Raw genomic sequence first — 21,908 nt, forward strand, 5'->3', positions numbered from 1 at the left:
TCATCTCAAGCTAAACGCAACATTTTCAAATTTGGTGCGTCCCGTTCGTCACACTGCTACAGTGCGCACCATCGGCGCGGCGCCATTCTCCCCCACCTCCCATGGATTTTGGCCAAGGCGCCATTGGTGGCGCTGCGGGTGGCGGGCGCTCCCAGAATCGCACGTTCGCCCGGGCGGCCAGACTCGTCCTCCTCCCCCTCCTCCTCCTCTCCCTCTCCCTCCCCCTTCCCCCACCCCATGGTGCCAAAAATAGATGGGAGTCGCCTCGCCTCTGGTTCGCGCCCCACGTTCCCGCTCCCCTCCCGGCTCCGGCTCCGGCTCGCCTCCCTCCGCCCGCCCGCGCGCTCACCGCCGGTGCCGGCATCGCGCGTCTCCCCGCACGCGCGCGCTCGATCGACGCGGAACGCACCGGGCTCGGGCTGTTCCCTCCGCCTCCGCGGCCGCGAGGCGACCGGCGAGCGGCCCAAGGGAGGGAGACACCGCCGCCGCCCGCCTCCGGCCGCCGCCTCCGCCGAAGGCTCGATTCTCCCCCGTACGATCGTAGCATTCCGGCTCCCCCGCGCGTGACCCCATGGTGAGTTGTTTTGCCCTGTTGCTGTCTGACGAATATTTTTAGATCAACTGTCTGACGAATATCGGACGGTGAGATTCCCTTGTTTTGGTTTGGTTTGCACGGCGTGCGTGCGCGCCTCGCTTCCCGTAGTTTTGCGTCGTCGTCAATGTGTTTATTGGGCTCGAATCGTGCGTTAATGGTGCGAGGAAAACTCAGTACATTCAGGATTTCAGGTCAGCACGCGCGCGGCGTGTCCCATGCGGTTTGATGCACGCAAGACCGAACTGATTATGTTTGCTAAGTATGGGCTCAGTGACGGAGGATCGATTTTGTGTCGCTGTTCAGGATAACTCAATTGTTTGATCTGTTGGGGGCAGTTCAAAGCTGAAGGACGCAGAGTGTTGTGCTAAAATGCACTTTTAGTTAATTAGCTAGGTTCGTTTTGCTCTACGAGTGTATATCAGAAGAAGGCCTCTTGTTTTTACATGGGAAAATTGGCTGAATTTGATCAAGCAACCTTGCTTTTCTGGTTCCGTTGTGCGAGACAAGTACTTATTTCTAGTTATTATCATGTTAGGCTGGGCTTAAGCATGCTGGACAGTATTAGCTTAAATCTAGTTTGTTAAATTATTGACAACGCTGTCTTCTACTCTTGATGACGCTGTTAGTGTACTGGATGTTTTCAGATTGAGTGCGTTAGTTTCAGTTTCATCATTTGACAGGCCATTCTTAGGTTTACTGCACCTATCTGCTTTTCATAAACTATGCCCCTAATGGTGTTTTGAGCCTTCTTGCCAATTCATTTACCGCAGAAACTACAAGAATTTTCTCTGACTTGTTTTTCTCTCCTACTTGCCACATGTGCAGGCTCAGTCTGGGACATTAAACATTGTTGTAGGCTCCCATGTATGGCTGGAGGATAAAGATTTAGCTTGGATTGATGGTGAGGTCTTCCGAATTGAAGGCCGAAATGCCCATGTCCGCACTACTAACGGAAAGACGGTATGTGTGGGCGTGTGGGTGATGTCGGTTACAAGCTACATGCATCAGTAATGGTTCTCTGTGTTGTCCAAATGTGCTCTTTCCTTGTTCATGATGGGCTACATTTCTAGTTTTATTACCTAAGGCACTCGTTGATTTTTAGGTATTATAGCTGTTTTAGATATCCTTATACAACACTTGTACCTATAGTACTAGATGCCTATGTATTCAGTAACAATTATAAGAGTTAATACATGTATCTGTACCTACCTAAAACAGTTACATACATATCTTTAGTGTGCCCTTTAAATTGCAGTTTGGTATTATGATATATATTGATATGCTTCTGGTCCTGAAAACTTTAATTTCGCGAGACCAGGTTACTGCAAGCATATCAAACATTCATCCGAAGGACACAGAAGTTCTATCTGATGGAATTGATGACATGACACGCTTATCATACTTACATGAGCCTGGTGTTTTGGACAATCTCGCTGTCCGATATGCCAAAAATATTATTTATGTAAGTTTTTGTTGTTCACTTGTATCATGAGAGAAATGTTCAAAAGTAAATGGGTTTAAATTTTCTCATGTACTTTTTGTTTGAGTTCCAGACCTATACTGGCAATATTTTGATTGCAATAAATCCATTCCAAAGGCTGCCTCATATTGCTGAACCCAGTACTATGGAGAAGTACAGAGGTGCAAATTTTGGTGAGCTTGATCCTCATGTATTTGCACTCGCTGATGTTTCTTACAGGTGAATGCCTATACAAATATTGATGGATAATTTCTTTAACATATATACTGCATGGGCAGTACCAATATTGATGGTACCTCTTGTGACATTGTTTTGAATAAGGAAACAGGCAAATGATGAATGAGGGAAAGAGCAACTCCATTTTGGTGAGTGGTGAAAGTGGTGCTGGTAAAACTGAAACCACAAAGCTGCTTATGAGATATCTTGCATTTTTGGGTGGACGATCTAAAACTGGAGGGAGGACCGTTGAACAACAAGTTTTAGAAGTGAGTTGGGAATCATAATATTCTTACAGTTCTTTCTTGTTGCTTATGGTAGTATTCCTCCTGTTCAAAATACAGTGAAGGCATTAGAAGTTATATGCCATATGTAGTTTCACCTGCAACTAATCTCCTGTATCTATATTTTGCTTCATCGCAGTCAAATCCAGTCCTCGAAGCATTTGGCAATGCAAAAACTGTTCGGAACAACAACTCAAGGTTTGTTTTTACACTGGCAGTTTGAGTCTTCGCAGATAATTCGTTCAGAAGTTATCCAGTTTAGGATATTTAATAACTCTTTATAAGCAAGGAACAATGCTAACTGCTCCTAGCCCCCCCCCCCCCACACACACACAAACACAGAGTTCTCATGGATATAAATGTATTGTAATTCATGCATCATTTCTGTCCCTTTTCACTCATACTATTTGCTTACTGACCTGTTTGCACTTTGGACAACATGGTGAAGTCGATTCGGAAAATTTGTTGAAATCCAATTTGACCAGAGTGGGAAGATATCTGGTGCAGCCATTAGGACATATTTGCTTGAGCGATCTCGTGTTTGCCAAATCAATAGCCCAGAGAGGAACTATCACTGTTTTTACTTCCTGTGTTCAGCACCATCGGAGGTATTTTTTCTAACTCAATGTGACTGATCAGCTGAGTCTCTCCAACATTTTTCATAAACAAAACCCAATGGCAGGACATTAAAAGGTATAAGCTGGGCGATCCTTCGTCATTTCACTATCTCAACCAATCTTCCTGCATTAAAGTTGATGGAATGAGTGATGCTGAGGAGTATCTTGCAACAAGAAGTGCGATGAATACAGTTGGCATAACTGAGCAGGAACAGGTTTTTCCCTTTTGAATAATTGATATTCTACGTGAATGTCTAGGTGACCTCTGCAAGTAACATACTTTATAACGTAGGAGGCTACATTTCGGGTTGTTGCTGCTGTGCTTCACCTTGGGAACCTCAATTTTGTTAAAGGGAGAGATGCAGATTCATCTGTACTAAAGGATGAGAAAGCTAAGTTCCATCTGAATGCAGCAGCAGAGCTCTTGATGTATGCCTAATATCTACCCTGTTGTTCTATAATTATTATACCCAACATTCATACTCTATACATTGTGGAATTCCTCTTACAGGTGTGACCGTGAGAAGCTGGAGAATGCACTGATAAAGAGGAAAATAAATACGCCAGAAGGAGTGATTACCACAACAGTTGATCCTAATTCTGCTACTGTTAGCAGGGATGGCTTAGCAAAACAAATATATTGCCGACTATTTGACTGGTAATGAATATGGCACTGTAATTCATTCGTGGCTTATGTATCGGTTTTTGTGAGTACATATGGTTGTACCTTGTGCAGGCTTGTAAATAGGCTAAATGCATCAATAGGACAAGATGCACACTCAGCACGTTTGATTGGGGTGCTTGATATATATGGTTTTGAAAGTTTTAAGACTAACAGGTAAATTCTTAGCAAAAGACTGATTCCAATATATTCCATTGAAGACCATTTATAGAAGTCTCCTGTTGTTATAATTCTCTGATGGAAACAGCTTTGAGCAATTATGCATCAATTTCACCAATGAAAAACTCCAACAGCATTTTAATCAGGTACATGTGGAAGCGGAACACATGCTTGGAAGTTATGATGGTAGACTTATCTTTGCTTCTGCTGTTTGGTAAATTAGGCAGTGTTGTCTTTGCAGAATGTCTTCAAAATGGAGCAGGAAGAGTATAATCGAGAGCAGATCGACTGGAGTTACATAGAATTCGTTGACAATCAAGATGTGCTGGACTTGATTGAGAGGGTATGTGCATATATGGCATTTGTTTTATTTAGGGTGCTTAAGTAGCCTTTATATCACGTATTGCAGTCTTGTAATGGTCGTTGTCAGCAAGCTAAAATACTAGTTTTAAGATGTATTCATCAAGTAGTCTGATACTGTTTGACTTATAGATTGGCTATTTGGTGTTTAGTGAATTAATGTGGGCATAAACGTATATTTTTTCTTACCAAGTGTCAGTTTAAGCACCAAATAATCGAACACTGCTACCGTACTCTTATTTTGAGGCTTGGAGATGTTGCATGTTGGAGTTATTCAGAGTTGTTAACTTATTATGATAAGCTGCTTATCATAAGCACCGGTAATTTTGTGCAAGATAAGTGGTTTAGAAATAGCCCTGATGTGTTGTGTCAGCGGGTAATGTATTTGTGTATGCTTCCTAGTTGTGTGTCCCATTACCTCAATGTTTGTATCTCCCTCTTTCATTTTCAGAAACCTGGTGGAATTATTGCACTTCTTGATGAAGCTTGGTGAGTTTGAAGTATTCTTGTTGCACTACATGCAACCAGCAGCTTGTAAATAGTTGACCATCATTACTTGTTTCTATTTCTCAATTAATGCTTCTAACTGTGTTTTTTTTTGTTTCTTTGTTTCTTTGTCCTGTATGCATTAGTATGTTCCCGAAATGCACGCATGAATCATTTTCTCAGAAGCTGTATGAGAAGTTCAAGAACAACAAAAGGTTTAGCAAACCAAAGCTTTCTCGTACTGCATTTACAATTCAACATTACGCAGGAGAAGTAAGCATTTCTTGGAACACATTACTCTTTGCTTCTGCATTTAATTGAATATACTCCTTTCAGTTCCCTGAGTTTTTTTTGCAGGTAACCTATCAGTCCGATCATTTCCTGGACAAAAACAGAGATTATGTAGTAGGAGAACATGAAGAATTGCTTAATGCTTCCAAGTGCTCCTTTGTATCAGGGTTATTCCCATCAGTACCAGAGGAGAACACAAAATCGTCGAAGTCATCAATCGCTAATCGATTTAAGGTGTGATTCTGCTAGCTGTTTCCTATGTACTCCCTCTGTTCCTGAATATAAGTCTTTCTAGAGATTTCAATGCGGACTACATACGGAGCAAAATGAGTGAATCTACACTCTAAAATATGTCTATATACATCTGTATGTAGTCCTTACTGAAATCTCTCAAAAAGATTTATATTTAGGAACGGAGGGAGTACATGTTTCCTCATTGTTCTTTAGGCACTAAGTTTAGGGTAAAATCCTATTTTAATCCTCGAAGTTTTGTGCACGTAGAACTCTTTGATAGTTTGTTACACTTTATATGCAGACTGTATAATGGGGGTATATCACTGCATATTTGTAGCTTGGACAATCACACAACTACCTTAGTTTGTGCATCAAATCAACATGCAAATATTTAAAAGAGGTGGCTGTACTTCTCAATTTAGTCTACCTCCCTTCTGTCACCATAAAAAATCAAGAACAGTTGTTCTATAACTTCACTATGAATTTAGTTGCAGGTATAAAGAATATTTATGCCATCTTGGTTTTTGCAAAAAATAAATAATAAATGTACTGAATATAGTGAGCAAATGCATATGCATGTCCCAAAAAGGATGAATTAAGTACATTTTATGAAGTGAATGAGTATTACTTGGTAGACATAATGAAGCGATCAAGACCATTGCTCCAATGTGCTTCTGTTTTTTTATGTAAAATCTTTGGTATGATTTTGACATCTGATTATTCCATGAAATTCTTAGGGGCAACTCCATGAACTAATGGAGACTTTGAGTTCTACAGAACCTCATTACATTAGATGTGTTAAGCCCAATAATCTTCTTAAGCCTGCTACTTTTGACAACATCAATGTTCTGCAGCAACTTCGATGTTCGGTAAGGAAGCCATTGATCACAAAGTTTCCACATAACTTTTTTGTTTCTTAAACATGTGTCGTTTTGTATTAGAAGAAGAATGTTAACATAGAAGCTCAGTACCACTGTATACTCATGATTCTTCACCCTTTCAGGGTGTTCTTGAAGCTATCAGAATAAGCTGTGCTGGATACCCTACACGGAAAGTATTTCGTGATTTTCTTCAACGGTTTTGCATCATTGCTCCTGAAATTTTGAAAGAAAGGTGTGTAAGTTGTTTGATAATAACAGTAATAATGAATGTTCCCCTATGCCTCTAATTATATCACTTGTGGCCTGCTTTTATAACTATTTTCATGATATCTTGATAGAAACGATGACAAAGTAATCTGCCAAAAGATTTTGGACAAAACAGGACTCCAGGGTTATCAGGTGAAGCATGCTTCTACCATAATGAATCCTTTTTTATGTATTCTGTACATCACATTGTTCTTTGATCTGCATCTTGCCGAAAAGACAGGGAACTAAAAATGAGATGCTTGTTTTTAGTTGAATAATTACCACGTGTGACAGAGGTGATGAATGATGGGGAAATGTCTAGTGAAAACCATCACCATATTTTAAACCTAAAAGCTTTCTTAGCAGGCGATCGTAAATAATCTCTCTGAAAAAATTTCATGAAGATTTAGACCATTTGGCAGTAAAACTTAAGAATTACTTAGATATTCTCCTGGTAAGAATGCAAGGTGGGAGTATGCATATACAGTATAGCTAATGTGTACACCTTTTCGCTCATGTTTTTTTTTCATGATACTGCATGGAAGGAATATATGCATGCGTCATTTTCAGAGGGTATATAATACACAGTTTATTTAGTCATGATCTTTGTCACAATATTTCAAATAATTTCTGTTTTACAGATTGGAAGAACTAAGGTGTTCCTGAGAGCGGGTCAGATGGCTGAACTGGATGCTAGAAGAACTGAAGTGCGGAGTAAAGCAGCTAGAGTTATTCAGAGTAGATATCACACTTATGTTGCTCGTCAGAAATTCCTTGCAATACGCAACACATCTGTATCTTTTCAATCTATTGTTAGAGGTATGGTCACACCATATGACATCTAGAGGGAGACAGTTCTGACCGCAGTATTGCACTGGTGGATGTGTGGAACATATACTTACAAAGAGTTCCATTCTCCTTTGCAGTAATATTGGCTTGTAAGCGGCGTGTATTCCTGAGAAACCAAGATGCGGCGTTGAAAGTACAGAAAAGTGTCCGCTGGTACCTTGCTTGGAAGTCTTATTCTAAACTGCGATGGTCAGCCGTTACATTGCAGGCAGGATTGAGGGCTTTTGGTGCTTACAATGAATATGTTCGCAGAAAACAAAGGAAAGCTTCTATCCATATCCAGGTAGACTATTAATTCATGCTCTCTCTTTTTTATTTAAGGGGAGCATTTGTAGGTTATCATTCAAGCCATTTTACACATCTATGTTACGATAGACCAATTAATAATCGGTCCTTTACTATGGATAAAAGTTAAGAATCAGTCTCCTTACATCTTATAAGCTTTCTCTGTTCATCTCTTGGTTGTACCATCGGTCTGATAATTGTTACCTGCAGGCTCGTTGGCGTTGCCACACAGATAATTCAAATTATCTTAAGCTGAAGAGATCAGTGTTGATTTATCAGTGTGCATGGCGAAGACGTGTCGCTAGAAGAGAACTCAGAAAGCTTAAAATGGTACTCAAGCTGTCATACCATTTTTATTTATTTGTTTATGCTGATTTCATATTTACCTGTACAGCTTTTTATTTGTGTTGCATAATTTCTGTAGGCTGCAAGAGATACAGAAGCTCTGAAGGTGGAGAAGGAGAAACTTGAGGAACACGTGGAAGAGCTAACAAGCCGTTTAGGTTTGGAAATGAAACTGAGGGTAAATGCTGCCCCTTGAATCAAGCCATATTTAGATACAGAAATAGGATGCCATCTTGCTGATTATCTGGTCACGCTTTATTGACACATGTGTCTATTTTCAGGCTGACTTAGAGAACAACAAAGCAGGAGAAATCTCCAAATTACAGGCTGCCCTTCGTGAGATGGAGCATCGAGTAGAAGAAGCCACAGCGGTGCAGGAAAGTGAATCGGCCAAAAGGGCTGTTGAAGAAGCTCTAGCTCAAGAAAGAGAAAAAATCACTATATTGACTAATGAAGTTGAGGGGATGAAGGTACTTCTCCCCAGGCTCAACTTATGTATCATTGCAACAGTATAAAATTGGAAAGGTTTAAGTATTGCACCATTCGTTGTTTCAATGAAATCAAATGCGGTTGCAGTAGCTGTTTCAGGCTAAAAGGATTAAGAAAACCTGTGTATGACTATAAAATATTCCTGTTTCAACAGAGTACAGTGTTCAAGTAACTTGTTCAGTTATGTCATCATATCTGATTGGATGATGGTTGTGCCCTTGGACAGGTACTACTATCAAGAGAACAAGAAGAAAACACTGCAACAAAGAATGATCTTGCTATTGCTCAGGAAAGATGTGAAGACCTGAATGGAAAAATCGAGGTTGCAGATGAAAACATCAAGCAGCTTAGAGATACTGTGAAAAGGTTAGTTGCTTGGTGACTACTACTCCCTCCGTTCCTAAATATTTGTCTTTCTAGAGATTTCAACAAGTGACTACGTACGGAGCAAAATGAGTGAATCTACTGTTATGACTGGCATATTAGGGGCTTAGCCCAGTTAGTTGTGGCCCAGTTTATCTTATCGTTATTAGGGGCTTAGCCCAATTATCTTATTAGGAGGATTATATAAACTCGTATAAGGACCCGTTTTGGAATTAAGCAAAAAGCAATCATATTTGCTCGGCTTCCTTAGGGAGCCGGGAGACCTAACCCTAGCCGCCGCCCCTGCTCTCTCTCGCGCGCACGCAACGACGGCGTCCCAGCGCCGGCGACCACGCCTTCCTCCACGCCATCCCTCCTTCCAGCCCTACAACCTGAGACCACGCCCTGATAGGGATCCGGCTCCTACCAATTTGGTATCAGATAGCTTCGGAGCCGCGCAGACGTGGTACTACGCCCTCGAACAGGACGAGGGTGGCATGCCACGATGGGAGCACTTCCGTGATTTGTGCCTCTTGCGCTTTGGTCCGCCTATACGCGGGAGCCGTCTGGCGGAGCTTGGGCGTCTTCCGTTCCTCACCTCGGTGCAAGACTTCGCCGACCGCTTCCAGGCACTGGCGTGCCACACCCCCGGCGTTTTGGCTCGTCAGCGGGCTGAGCTCTTCGTCGGCGGCCTACCGGACCACATCCGCGTGGACGTGGATATGCGCGGGCCACAGGACCTTCAGACGGCCATGTACTACGCCCGCGCGTTCGAGCGTCGCGCGGTGGCCATACAGCAGGCACCACCGCCCCGAGCCGCTGGGCCGCCACCCTGGCCGGAAGTTCCCGCGCAGGGTCAGCCTGTCCAGGCTTCCGCGGCGCCCCTCGCCGCGGCTGCGACACGCTCGTTCCGCCGGCTCACCCAGGCCGAGCAACTCGAGCGTCGCCGCCAAGGGTTGTGCTTCAACTGCAACGAAACCTACGTACCAGGCCACGTCTGCCCATGACTCTTCTACCTGGAGGCTGCAGACTACATTGAGGAGGACCCCGCCGCTGCCGGGCTCGGCGACCAGCCCGCCCCAGTTGACGTGGAGGTGTTTGGCGACCGTTGATCTTCTCCGCCTTCCAGCTCGAGGACGAGCTGTTTGTGCAGGCGGGGAGAGATGTTATGACTGGCATATTAGGGGCTTAGCCCAGTTAGTTGTGGCCCAGTTTATCTTATCGTTATTAGGGGCTTAGCCCAATTACCTTATTAGGAGGATTATATAAACTCGTGTAAGGACCCGTTTTGGAATTAAGCAAAAAGCAATCATATTTGCTCGGCTTCCTTAGGGAGCCGGGAGACCTAACCCTAGCCGCCGCCCCTGCTCTCTCTCTCTCTCGCGCGCGCGCACGCAATGACGGTGCCCCAGCGCCGGCGACCACGCCTTCCTCCACGACATCCCTCCTTCCACCCCTCCAACCTGAGACCACGCCCTGGTAAGGATCCGGTTCCTACCATCTACACTCTAAAATATGTCTATATACATCCGTATGTGGTAGTCCATATGAAATCTCTAAAAAGACAAATATTTAGGAATTGAGGGAGTAGATCTTAGTAGACTAAGTAGCAGGTTCTTTTGGTTCCGAATAAAGCTGGTTGAAAGTAAAGAGTCGGGTGCATATGCTTCATACACATGGATAGATGGTGACGCACTCATGCATATTATCAGGAAATGGGTACACAAAGTTCAATCTGGGCTATTATAAGATCATGTTTCTCCAGACATATCTTTAGTAGAGCAATAATAAAAGAAAATCCTTTTAAGACCCCAGCTGCAGTTATTCACAATAAGAGCCATGTGTATATTCTTCATGAGGAATTTGTAGAAGGCTTGTGGTTTCTCCCACATGTTTACATGCTGGTGTTTGACACCTTTTAAGTCTACAAAAGTAGTTTTTTGTACAATAGGAAGTTACCATAACCAAGTAAATCCACTTTCATCCAGTCCTACTATGTGGGATAACAACTTGCTCCCTTTCTGTTGGATACAGATTTGAAGAGAATGTGACAGAACTAGAATCTTCACTGATGACGGAGAAGCAACACAATGAGGCAACCAGAGGGGAACTTGGTGAAGCACACCAGAGAGTTGAAGAACTACTGAGACAAGTTGCAGATGCTGATGGAAAATCCGCCGTACTTCAGTCTACTGTGCAAAGGTCATATTCGTTTTGCATGACATATAATCCTTGTCCAACAGCCACATAGTCTTATAACTGACCAACTTTCAGTACTGTTATTGGTGTGATATTTCTTGGCTACCAGGTGGTTAATTCATTATCTCATAGTCGTCGTCTTTTCTTCATGAGCACAGGCTGGAAGAAAGTCTAACAGAGACAGAGGGCACTTTGCTTTTAGAAAGGCAAGAGAGTGAGGCAATCAAGAAATCACTCACTGAAGCTCGTGGAGACAATGAAGAATTAGTCCATAAAACTGAAGTTTTTGAAAAGGACATTGCTAGGTTTCAAAACAACATCGAAAGGTCTATTGCCTAATTCCTTGGGTTGCTGTTTCCTATGCTTGAAGCTTGATTGCACTCGAAAACCGGCTTTAAGTCTTAACTCACAGTTTTAGACTATCATAATCCTAGTAATATGAATGCTGATTATTCTTGTCAACTGACAATTTGACAGACTTGAAGAAGCTGCAAGAACATTTGAGACTTCATTGCTGGCTGAAAAACAACACAGTGCTGCAATCATGTCACAGTTAGCTGAAACAAAGGAGGAAATTGAAGAACTGCAAAAGAAGTTTACAGATGCCAATAGGACAAATGACACGCTTCAAGATTCTTTGAAGAGGTTTAGCTCTCACGTCGCATTAATTACTCAATGTAATCATACTTCTACTGTTATACAGGCATCAGCTGATGTTCCAGTTAACAATATACTGTATCACTCACATTCATCCAAGCTCTAATGTTCATGTTTGTTTTTGCAAATATACAATCTTTTTTGGTGAACAAAATGGCAATAAAATGACGCAACAAGGAAAATAATGAACATTTACGGGCAAGGTAGTCAGCATCTCAATATGAGTTCCAGTTAACAACCTGACTATTATATCATAATATCATATATTCTTAACATTATGATGCTTCTAGTTTATTCCTACTTATATATATTCTTGGAAAATAAAGGCTTAAAATTAAGACATGATTTTAAAGATGGAAAAGAACAGTCAGGCCCTGAATCATTGGTTTGTATAATATAGAGGATAGTGAACCTGTTTGTTCAGGAAATCCTAGAGGATTGGTCATTGCTTGGGATAGGGTGATATATATGTCGATGTAACTTTCTGTCGTCAGATCTATAGCAATATGGCATCAACCATTTTTTTAACCTTTACCCCTGCGCTCAGTAGTACAAGCTAACCATTGTTAACATTTTTCTTCACTTCATATAGGCTTGAAGAAACTGCAGCCACAAGGGATGCCTTGCACGTAGCAGAAAAGCAAGAGCATGGTCAAACCAAAGAAGCGCTTTCTAAATCTCAGGAGAGAAATTCAGAATTGCTTACGAAAGTTGATGAGTCTGAGAAAAGTATAAATAAGCTGATGGAGAATGTCAAGAGGTTCTCGCCTTACTTCCATTATGCATTATTAGCAGCTGACCTTAGCTTTCTGAAAACTATAAGATCATCTCCTCAACTTTGTGAGCTAAAATGCATTTCATTTCTTACAATGTATTTAGACTTGAGAAACATGCAACATCAAGGGAGTCATTGCTGTTAAAGACAAAGCAAAATCAGGATGGCACAACAAAAGCACTAGCTGAAGCTGAAAAGAGAAACGAAGAGTTAATGAAAAGCTCTGAAGATTCAGATAAGAAAATCAGTCTGCTTGAGGACTCAGTGAACAGGTTTGATTTCATTGCTTTACAAATATTTATAACCTTTAAACAACCTAGCAACTATTTCGTGGCCAACTTCTCCGATTACCTCTCATCACAATACATCCTTATTGCATGACCATGTTAAGTGACTCCAGCAGTATTTTTCTTTCTTGCGCATAGACTAGAAGAATGTGCTGCAGAGAAAGACTCTCTATTGGCAACAGAAAGACAAGAAAACAATGCTACCAAGGAAGAACTAGCCAATGCCCAGAAAAAAACAAAGGAATTAGTAAATGAGTTACAAAATTGCCAAGAAATCAGAAAGCAACTCGAAGAAAACATCAAGAGGTCTGACACTTCTCATCAGTGGATACATGTCCCATATTTTCTCAATATTTTTATTCATTGTGATAGTAAATTCTCATTTTGGTGTTCTCAGGCTTGAACAAGATGCTACTGCCAAAGATGCTTTATTGATATCAGAAAAACAAACACATGAGGCGACCAAGAAAACTCTGACTGAAACTCTGGGGAGAAATGAAGAGTTAATCAAGAAAATTCAGGATTCTGATAAACATAGTCTTCAGCTTCAGCTAACTGTTGAGAGGTTGATAATCATTCTTGGCAGTATGTTCTTATTTTAAGTAACTTTCTGAGATCCTATCAAGTACATCATTCATCTTATGCTCTGTCCTTCTTAATTAACTAGATAGCTCTTTCATGATTACAGACTTCAAGCAAATGCATCTGCAAAGGAGGATTTACTGTTGAGAGAAAGGGAGCAAAGTAATACAACCATGAAGGTGCAAGAAGAAAATCAAGAAAGAAATTTGCAATTACTAAAGAGATTTGAGGATGTTGACAAGAAAATTGACCTTCTTCAAGGCACCATACAGAGGTAATTTATGCTGCATTTCGATATGTCATGCATACTAAATCTTCGTATATGTAGATGCTGATATTTGTAATGCTATTTCTTTGTTGGTTCAATTCAGGCTTGGCGACCATACAGAGAAAGACACGTTACTGCTATCTGAGAAACAAGAGAAGGATGAATTGAAGAAAGCACTCACTGAGACTGAATACAAAAATGAAGAATTAACGATAAAAAATGGTGAAACCAACAAAAAAATTGAACATCTGCAAAACACTATACATATGTATGTACCTTTGATTAAGTTTATGTGGTACAAGTGCATCATCTTAGTTTTTCATTGTTGGGACCTACCTGTCAGTGTCTCATTATTCTCATCAAGGTGTAACAGAGTGACACGTCTGCTGCTACCTCCGGACCCAACATGTGCTCTCCACCTGGGCAGGCGGTACAGGTGTCCTTAGTTGACACCTTTTTTTCTGCTAGCTTGTGTACTGCATGCCCATGTAGAGAACCCTAGCCATGTCAGATGCTGACGTGGCAGCAGCCGTGTCACTTCTTTACACCTAGATGAGAGCAATGAGGCACTGACATGTGGGCTATATCACTCAAACTAACTGGAAACCAAAAATATGGAGTTGTGCAATACATTGTGACTTCAAATGTGGACATAGTGGCGAAAGTTGCTTCTTTGGATGGTTTATACAACATATGTATATTTTGCAAAATTAACTCCATTGGTTGTTAAACCCATGAGATTAAACAGTTGTTTCTGCCCGAAAACAGGCTTGAACAAGACATAGTGGCGAAAGTTGCTTCTTTGGAAGCTGAAAAACAAGAAAATGACGCGATTAGGAAATCTCTTGTTGAAGCTCAGGAGAGAAATGATGAACTATTTATGAAAATTAGAGATAGTGAATACAAGGCCCACCAGCTCCAAGATACTGTGCAAAAGTTGGTATTTTAACTTACTATCTGGCTTTCTACAGTTTTGTGCACCAAGTACAGTTCCATCATTATCAGTCATCATGTTGTCCTTTTTGAGACTAACGTCTTCACTGATTAGGCTTCAAGTAGATGCCATATCAAGACTGTCTTCCTTTGTACTGGAGAAACAAGAGAGTGATGCTGTGAAGAAAGCACTTACTGAGGCTCGTGGAAGAAATGAAGATCTAATAAGGAGAAACGAAGACCTCCTCGATAGAAATGATGACCTTATCAAGAAAATCGAAGAGCTTCAGGAGACCGTACAAAAGTATTCCTTTACATTTACAATAACCTTTTCAACTTTGGTAATTTATATGTCCAAATCATGCGCTCCTTTGTGATTACTTTTGATGGAACAACTGTATCCACAACACAGGCTAGAAGGAAAATCATCTAACTTAGAGGCAGAAAACCAAACTCTTCGTCAGCATTCGATTGTGTCGACTCCATCTACCGCCAAATCTCAAGCTTCATACTCTAAAATCAGTATGATCCATGTAATGTGCCTTCAATAGAGCTTACATTCGCATGACTGTTGAATGTTCTCATCTGATTTATTAGATGCATTTCAACAGAGAAGTCAAGAAAATGGTCATATTTTAAATGGCAACGTACCATATGCTGAAATGAGGTCCTCGTTTGGTCCAGCAGAAACAAGACCCTATATGGTAGTTTAACCAAGCACATGCCAGTTTTTTATTTTTATATTGTTTGATTGAGTAGTCATGACTTTGGTCGAAATAATATGGCAGGGTAGTGCCCCTGATTTGACTATCCACAGGGACTATGATACTGGGGAGAAAATGCAAAGGGTACTACTTAGTGAAGGATATCAGGTAGGCTGGTTGATACTTGCCTACCTACCCACCCCTTCCCATTTGCTAAAATGCTTTTTTGCCCTTCTAAACATCAGCAGCCCCAGGATGATCAGAAGTTATTGCTTAAGTACATTACCCAACATCTTGGATTCTCTGGGAACAAACCTGTTGCTGCTCTTCTTATATACCAATATCTTCTTCATTCGAGATCGTTTGAAGTTACAAAGACAGGTGTCTTTGACAGTATCCTACAGGCTATAAACTCAGCAACAGAGGTTTGTAGCACTCTGTTAATTATGTTTAATTGCGCTATATAATGGTACTTGAGTAGCATCTATCCCCTACGCCTTGTAGCATGATATGAGACAGCTTTATGCAGCCAATTTGCCAGTACCTGAAATCCAGAATCACTACATTTGCTCTTATATTAACTGACGTTCCTCTTACTTCAAGGCTCAATATGACACGAGAAGCTTGGCCTATTGGTTATCCAACTTATCGACATTATCAGTTCTCCTGCAACGCTCTTTTAGAACCGCTAGGACAGCAGCCTCAGTTCCATATAGACGAAAAATGTCGTATGATAGGATTTATCAAGCCAGTCAAGCATCTGGGCTTGCTTATTTAAGTGGTCAATTATTGGATGAACCTGGTGCATCACACCAAATTGATGCAAAATATCCAGCTTTGCTCTTCAAGCAGCAACTTGTGGATCTGATTGAAAAGGTGTATGGGTTGATAAGTGACAAATTGAAGAAAGAGCTTAATCCATTGCTTGAGCTGTGCATTCAGGTACCGCCTCTCTTGAGAAAAAGTAATCATCAGCTGTGAAAATTTGCTTGTTGAGAATCCTGTAAATATTGTAAATATTTAGGATCCAAGAACTTCTCAAGCAAAGGCCTCGGTGACATCTGCTGGCTTGGGCCAACACAACCAACTCACACATTGGCTGGGCATCGTGAAAATCCTCAACAGCTACTTGTATCTGCTAATAGCCAACCATGTACGTGCTAAATTATTACAAAAATCAGTGCATTATTCTTTTTATCGATACAGTGCAGTATCAATTTGCAAAGTTATGAATTATGAGTGCAAGTCCACACTCAATGTGCAGGTTCCAACAATATTGGTCCACAAGTTGCTAACCCAAATATTTTCTATGGTGAACGTCCAATTATTTAACAGGTATAAGCGTATGTTTGCCCCCCACTACCAATTTTTTAAAACTTCAAAGAATAAGCTGTTCTAACTTACCTTCCTCTCCTTTCAAAAACAGACTCCTTCTGCGTCGTGAGTGCTGTTCATTTAGCAACGGGGAACATATTAGAGCCGGATTAGCCCAACTAAAACATTGGTGCAATGATGTTGCTCAAGAGGTTGCTCACTATCTTTTATTATGGTTGTGGAGGCTATTCTCAGATGCTGTTAGCTAATGTTTTAGTACAGCTTGCAGATTCAGCCTGGGAAGCACTGAGGCATATAAGACAGGCGGCCGATTTCCTGGTCTGTGTTTCTTTTTTAAATCATAAGAAAACCTTGGTGGCTCTTAGGGCATGTACAATGGTGGCATATGGTTACATATGCCTCATGACAAAAAGTAATTTGAGGCACCTACATTTATTTTTCTCCCCAATGCAAGCTACCACTAGTGGACCTCATTAAGAAATAGAAAATAAAGACTCTAGTACACATGCATCTCTACTTTTTACTCCAACCTTTTCAGCTTGTGTTAGCGGACCACACTTTTTCTCTTCAAGCACCCGCCTCCTGGAGAGGATCCCGCTTCCCTATCCGAACCTACTTTACGTCATATCCGATCCTACATGGCATGCGAGGCATCACCTTGAGGCTATGCATTGTACATGCCCTTATACAAACTGAACTGTCGGTAACTTAAATCCTCTGACTTATTTTCCTGCTCTTCCTGTTCATCAGGTCATTTCCCGAAAACAAATGAGGACATGGAGAGAGATACGCAATGATATTTGTCCGGTAAGTGCCTTTTGCTATGAGAGCAAGGATCTTGTTTTGTTAATCCTCAACTTTGTATCTTTGATCGTTTCACTCTCTGTCCAGGCTCTCAGCTTACAGCAGCTAGAGAGAATAGTTGGTATGTACTGGGACGACATGAGCGGCACAAACGTACTTTCAGCAGAGGTATGTTGATAGGCTGAATCGGTGTAATCAAAACTGTTCGCCGTTGGCTGTTTGAAGTGTTGATTTCAACGTTGCTGTTTGCAGTTCACATCAAGCATGAGAGCAACCATGCATGAAGAATCAAATAGCCTCTCCAGCTTTTCAGTCTTGCTGGATGATGATTCCAGGTATGCATCATGCCCCCAAGGATTCCATTGTTTGCGCCCCTTTGGAACAACAACCAATGCTCCTTTTTCACCTCTGTTTGTTTCATTTCTCTCTTTGCAGCATACCCTTTTCGCTCGACGACATCGCAAAGTCGATGCCGAACATCGAGGACACGGTGGAGAGCGACCTGCTGCCCTTTATTCGTGAAAACCAGAGCCTTGCACTTATATTGCAAAGGAGGGACTGAGTAGTTCGCCGGCCTTGGGCGAACGAGGAGTGCCTCGCTCTAGGGTGTATATATTCTTGTAGCACAGTAGTAGAAGATAGGATGCCATATTAAGAGTGTTTCCACCGAGAATTTCTAGGCTTCTAAAGCTGTTAATAATTGTTTGGTTAAGCAGTGGTGCGTCTCTTCTCAGGGCATCTTGCCTGCATCACCCTCTTCTCCATTCTTTGGGTTTGAGTAGAAGCTGTAATTCATCAAAGGTGACAGAAACATGTTAAATCTTACTGTCATCTCAGCCGCTTGGCTATATACAAGTTCACTTTCTGTACACTGACGGCAAGGAACACAGCATGCCAGGGCTTGAGGCTGAAACTGACCGGCTGGAGAATGTTTTGACCATATGAACGGAAAACAGAGATATGATTAATTAATCATTATAACCCACTAGGTCGAAAATCCATCTATCATATACATGTACAATTCTTGAAACCCAACGAAAAAGGTGGGTCAAGTCTCATTAGAAGACCAACTGCTAGTATGGATTCAAGTCATGTTAGGAATTATTCTTGGGTTTCCTTCGGGGTTTCAAGTCGACCACTATTACGGTTATATTGTCCTGGCTTCCTTTCTTCAGCGCAAGCCTCGTCAGATAGTCCGCCGCTGCCTGCGCGGCAGGGTCGGTGGATCCATCACCTCCATCTGACGACGATGTTGTGACACTGTTGTTCTTGTGCCACTGCTGGATTTGCCGGCGCGCGACCTTGCACGCCTCTTCGTTCGACACGACATCCCAAAGCCCATCGCTGGCCAGAATGAGGCAGTCGTCATCTTTAGCCCGGGGAACAACCGTAACTTCTGGTTTGGGGATGATGTATGGCTTCAAGTATCGGTCACCTGCACCATCAGCAATTTCCAGTTCCAAGTTAGCAGAGATTGCAACAAGTATGGACAAATGTTATCCAACGCACAGGTAAATCAGCTTAGCTATCATAGGTTCAACTAAGTCCCTATGATGTTGTCCGAGTATTTTCATACATCAGATTTGAGTGGCACAAGAGATGTGAACAGATACAAGTAGGACCAGGTATTAGCCATGGTCCAAGCTGCAAGTGCCACTTGCATGACACAAGGTACCTTCCTTGCTTCCATAAAAGATGGTTTTTCTACTTTGGCAGGTGACTTCTTTCCTTAATCACATCTGCATACTAGTAGGTGTCTTCTTTTCTTAATCACATCTTCATACTTGATTCTATCAGAGCTACATTTGACCTCATTTTGCAAGTTCATCAGCACGATTAGTAGCAAAATTGAGGCAGACAGCACTTAACATGACAACAGCCAAGAGAATAGAGGGGCTGTCTGGATGGCGCCCAGGCCAGCCACACCAAATTGCGGGCGAGCCAAAAAGTTGGCGATGAAATTCGCCGCCACAGATCTGCCCTGGCGTTGGCACAGAAAACAAACTAGCGACCAAAATTTTGGCGTAGGCTAGAAAATTTGGCTGCCAACCAAACAGACACCCACGCTGGTTGTCAACACCCATATTTTGGCAAGGCGAGCATCGGCCGTCATCCAAACAGCCCAGAGACTTCAGGTTTCCATAAATAGGAATCTTAAAATCAAGGGAAAAAAGCGCTACACTTTAAGTGTGCATTTTGCCACTGCCTAGTGCGTATCTCACGGTTCTCACCTAAGCACACGCAAGCATGATTACGTGCTAGGCGTTCTGTTGTCGCCTAGCGGCTAGCGCCTAGGCACGCTTAAACGCTAACCGTTCTGCTGTCACCTAGCGCCTACTGCTTAAAATGGTACCGAGTAACGACTAACGAGAAATAACTCCTCAAGCACAGCTACTTTCCTGGATTTCAAACAAAGCAGCAGCGCGCGAAGACATTTACCACTATCACACCGGACCAAAGTAATTTTGCATCATACTTTGAAGTTGCTGTGACTACAGTTTCAAACTCAACGGGTGATCCTTACTATGACGCGTGTCGTATGAAAAATAGCAACACATTGTACAAGATAAATATAGGTGCATACCAATGGATCGTGACATAGCAAGTATGCCGGACACTCGGTGTCCGTTCCATTGGATGACCTTGCCTCCCGCAGCCTCAATCCTCGCGCGCTCATCCTTCCTGTCAGGCTGAAACAACAAGGCATAATTAATCAGATTAACCCCAAACCATGGATGCTGTACCAATACCATGATGCTCGCATATCTACCTTCTGGTCAATTGAGAGAGCAACAGGCTCCTTCCCGCGTGAGAGCACGATGCGAGAATCGCCGCAGTTGGCGACCGCCACATGAGAGGAGCACACCACGACTGCAACCGCCGTGGAGCCCACGTTCTCCGCAGCGATCGGGTCTGACCGGGGCTCGCCGTCGACGAGCCTGCTCGCAAGCCCTGACACCTCGTCATCCACCGTCTGGAAGCACCTGGTGAAGAGGTCGTCCCAGTGCTCCTTCATGTCCACATCGCTCATCTCGCCCAGATCGCTGGGGGGCCTCCTCAGCTCCTTGCTCAGCACGACGTGGAGCCTCTCCCGGCAGTAGTTGGACACCTGCGCGACCGCACGGAAATCCACAGATCGTCAGATCACGGGGCTCGCTCGCTCGGCTGGGGGGCCGCCGTTGGCGATGAATCCGAGGGGGAGGGGGTTTCCGGTCCCGGGAGTGCATACCTCGGCGCCGCCGTGGCCGTCGAAGACGGCGAAGAGGTGGGACGGGAGGCGGAGCGCGTCGGCGTCGAGCCCGAGCCCGTCGAGGTCGCGGCGGCGGGCGAGCAGGCGCACGGGCACGTCGGCGAAGCGGGGCACGGCGGCGCAGGCGTCCTCCATCTCCCCGCCGCGCCCCGGCGTGGCGACGCAGCCCCACACCGGCTCGCAGTCCATGAGGTAGACGCTCCTCTTGCCCCCCGCCACGAGCGCCGCCCGGCCGTCCCCGAGATCCAGGCGCTCGACCCCGCCGCCCGCCGCCGCGCGCTCCGGATCGCGCGGCGCCGGCTCGTCCTCCCCGCAGATCGCCGCCGCCGCCGCCATATCGAACCTGGTGAACTGAAACGAAAGACGACAGCAGCAGCCGACTGGCCCAAGGAGGCAAGAAAGAGCCGCACCGCACCGCAGCCGGAGACGCACGCCGGAGGAGGAGGTGAGAGGGAGGTGGCTATGGGGGCTGCTGGGTGGGGGGAGAATGGTGGGTGGAGGAGGGCGGACGGATGATGGTGTGGAGCGCGCGCGCGTGTCCGGGGAGGGGAAAGGGGAGGGAGGTGGGGGGAGGGGATTGGAGCGGGCGGGCGCGCCGTACCGGGCAGGTCTTCTTCTCGCTTCCGGACCGGTGTGTCTGCTGCGGGAGGGGTCCGCGTGGCCGTGGCCGCTCCCGATATTATGTCTTGTCGCCCCGGCCCACGGTTTCTGCCACCCTCACGCCACCCCCCGTACACTTGTTCAGGCCCGTGCTGATTTGTCACTTGCTTTTTCTTTCAACAACATACATTTGTCACTCGCTTCGTTTTCAACAACGTACGTTTGTCACTTGCCTTTTTTGCTCGAGGGGAAACGGATGGTGTTGTTGAGAAGAAATGTGGCAGGGGCTGGCACATGTGCTAGGTTGGGGATGCGTTGATACGCGTATGCTCTGCTTTGTGAAATTTCACCCTTGTCGATACCCCCTCCGTTCGGGTTTGTAAGGCAGCGGAGACAAAATGGCCTCTGTTTTGTACCCTTTGCACGCGCATTGTGCTGGGCGATCTGTCGGTACGGTAGTGTGGCTTGAAGCGGCGGCTTGCTGCTGGCGGTGCATGGGCCATGCAGGCGCAACGTGCGAAAAACACACATGCGGGCTCCTTAAGGAATTAGCGTCTTAGCACACGTGCGGGCGAGCGGCGTAGTGTGCGACCAAGACGACATTTATTCTCTCCCATGCCGATTGTCCGTTTCGAAGCTCAAATTCTCGATG

The 21,908-nt window shown here is 43.8% G+C and overlaps 2 protein-coding genes and 1 pseudogene across 3 annotated transcripts; 1 reads left to right on the top strand and 2 right to left on the bottom strand.

The window, feature by feature from the left end:
• Positions 1-126: 126 nt before the first annotated feature.
• Positions 127-18,197, top strand: LOC125526536 (myosin-17-like). 2 transcript variants are annotated; one of them, XM_087529419.1, is made up of 49 exons: positions 127-574; positions 1,421-1,555; positions 1,914-2,057; positions 2,149-2,294; positions 2,404-2,560; positions 2,715-2,773; positions 3,024-3,183; positions 3,258-3,407; positions 3,485-3,621; positions 3,704-3,850; positions 3,929-4,030; positions 4,122-4,179; positions 4,275-4,376; positions 4,845-4,882; positions 5,026-5,152; positions 5,237-5,404; positions 6,142-6,273; positions 6,408-6,517; positions 6,624-6,684; positions 7,173-7,350; positions 7,458-7,663; positions 7,876-7,995; positions 8,090-8,188; positions 8,292-8,480; positions 8,726-8,865; positions 10,897-11,064; positions 11,220-11,387; positions 11,539-11,706; positions 12,311-12,478; positions 12,598-12,765; positions 12,919-13,086; positions 13,178-13,345; positions 13,469-13,636; positions 13,734-13,898; positions 14,399-14,566; positions 14,679-14,867; positions 14,976-15,096; positions 15,175-15,267; positions 15,352-15,435; positions 15,513-15,692; positions 15,871-16,209; positions 16,292-16,420; positions 16,532-16,602; positions 16,694-16,793; positions 16,864-16,920; positions 17,353-17,409; positions 17,494-17,574; positions 17,659-17,741; positions 17,842-18,197. In XM_087529419.1, the coding sequence occupies exons 1-49, from the start codon at positions 572-574 to the stop codon at positions 17,966-17,968; spliced, it is 6,456 nt and encodes a 2,151-aa protein (XP_087385545.1). In that variant the 5' UTR covers positions 127-571; the 3' UTR covers positions 17,969-18,197. The 2 variants fall into 2 exon arrangements, with proteins under 2 accessions (XP_087385545.1, XP_087385553.1); XM_087529427.1 differs by lacking the exons at positions 127-574; positions 1,421-1,555; positions 1,914-2,057 and having other exon boundaries at positions 2,161-2,294; positions 2,397-2,560.
• Positions 8,929-10,304, bottom strand: LOC147992336 (uncharacterized; annotated as a pseudogene).
• A 151-nt stretch (positions 18,198-18,348) lies between the features above and the next one.
• On the bottom strand, positions 18,349-21,259 carry LOC125526541 (protein phosphatase 2C 50). The gene is made up of 4 exons (XM_048691222.2): positions 20,636-21,259; positions 20,177-20,515; positions 19,991-20,096; positions 18,349-18,841 (listed from the first exon to the last, which is right to left on the bottom strand). The coding sequence occupies exons 1-4, from the start codon at positions 20,990-20,992 to the stop codon at positions 18,501-18,503; spliced, it is 1,143 nt and encodes a 380-aa protein (XP_048547179.1). The 5' UTR covers positions 20,993-21,259; the 3' UTR covers positions 18,349-18,500.
• Between the last annotated feature and the right edge of the window lie 649 nt (positions 21,260-21,908).

The sequence above is a fragment of the Triticum urartu genome, chromosome 1A (genome assembly GCF_056163025.1).
Source record: "Triticum urartu cultivar PI428250 chromosome 1A, HENAU_Tu73, whole genome shotgun sequence".
Lineage (NCBI taxonomy): Eukaryota > Viridiplantae > Streptophyta > Magnoliopsida > Poales > Poaceae > Triticum > Triticum urartu.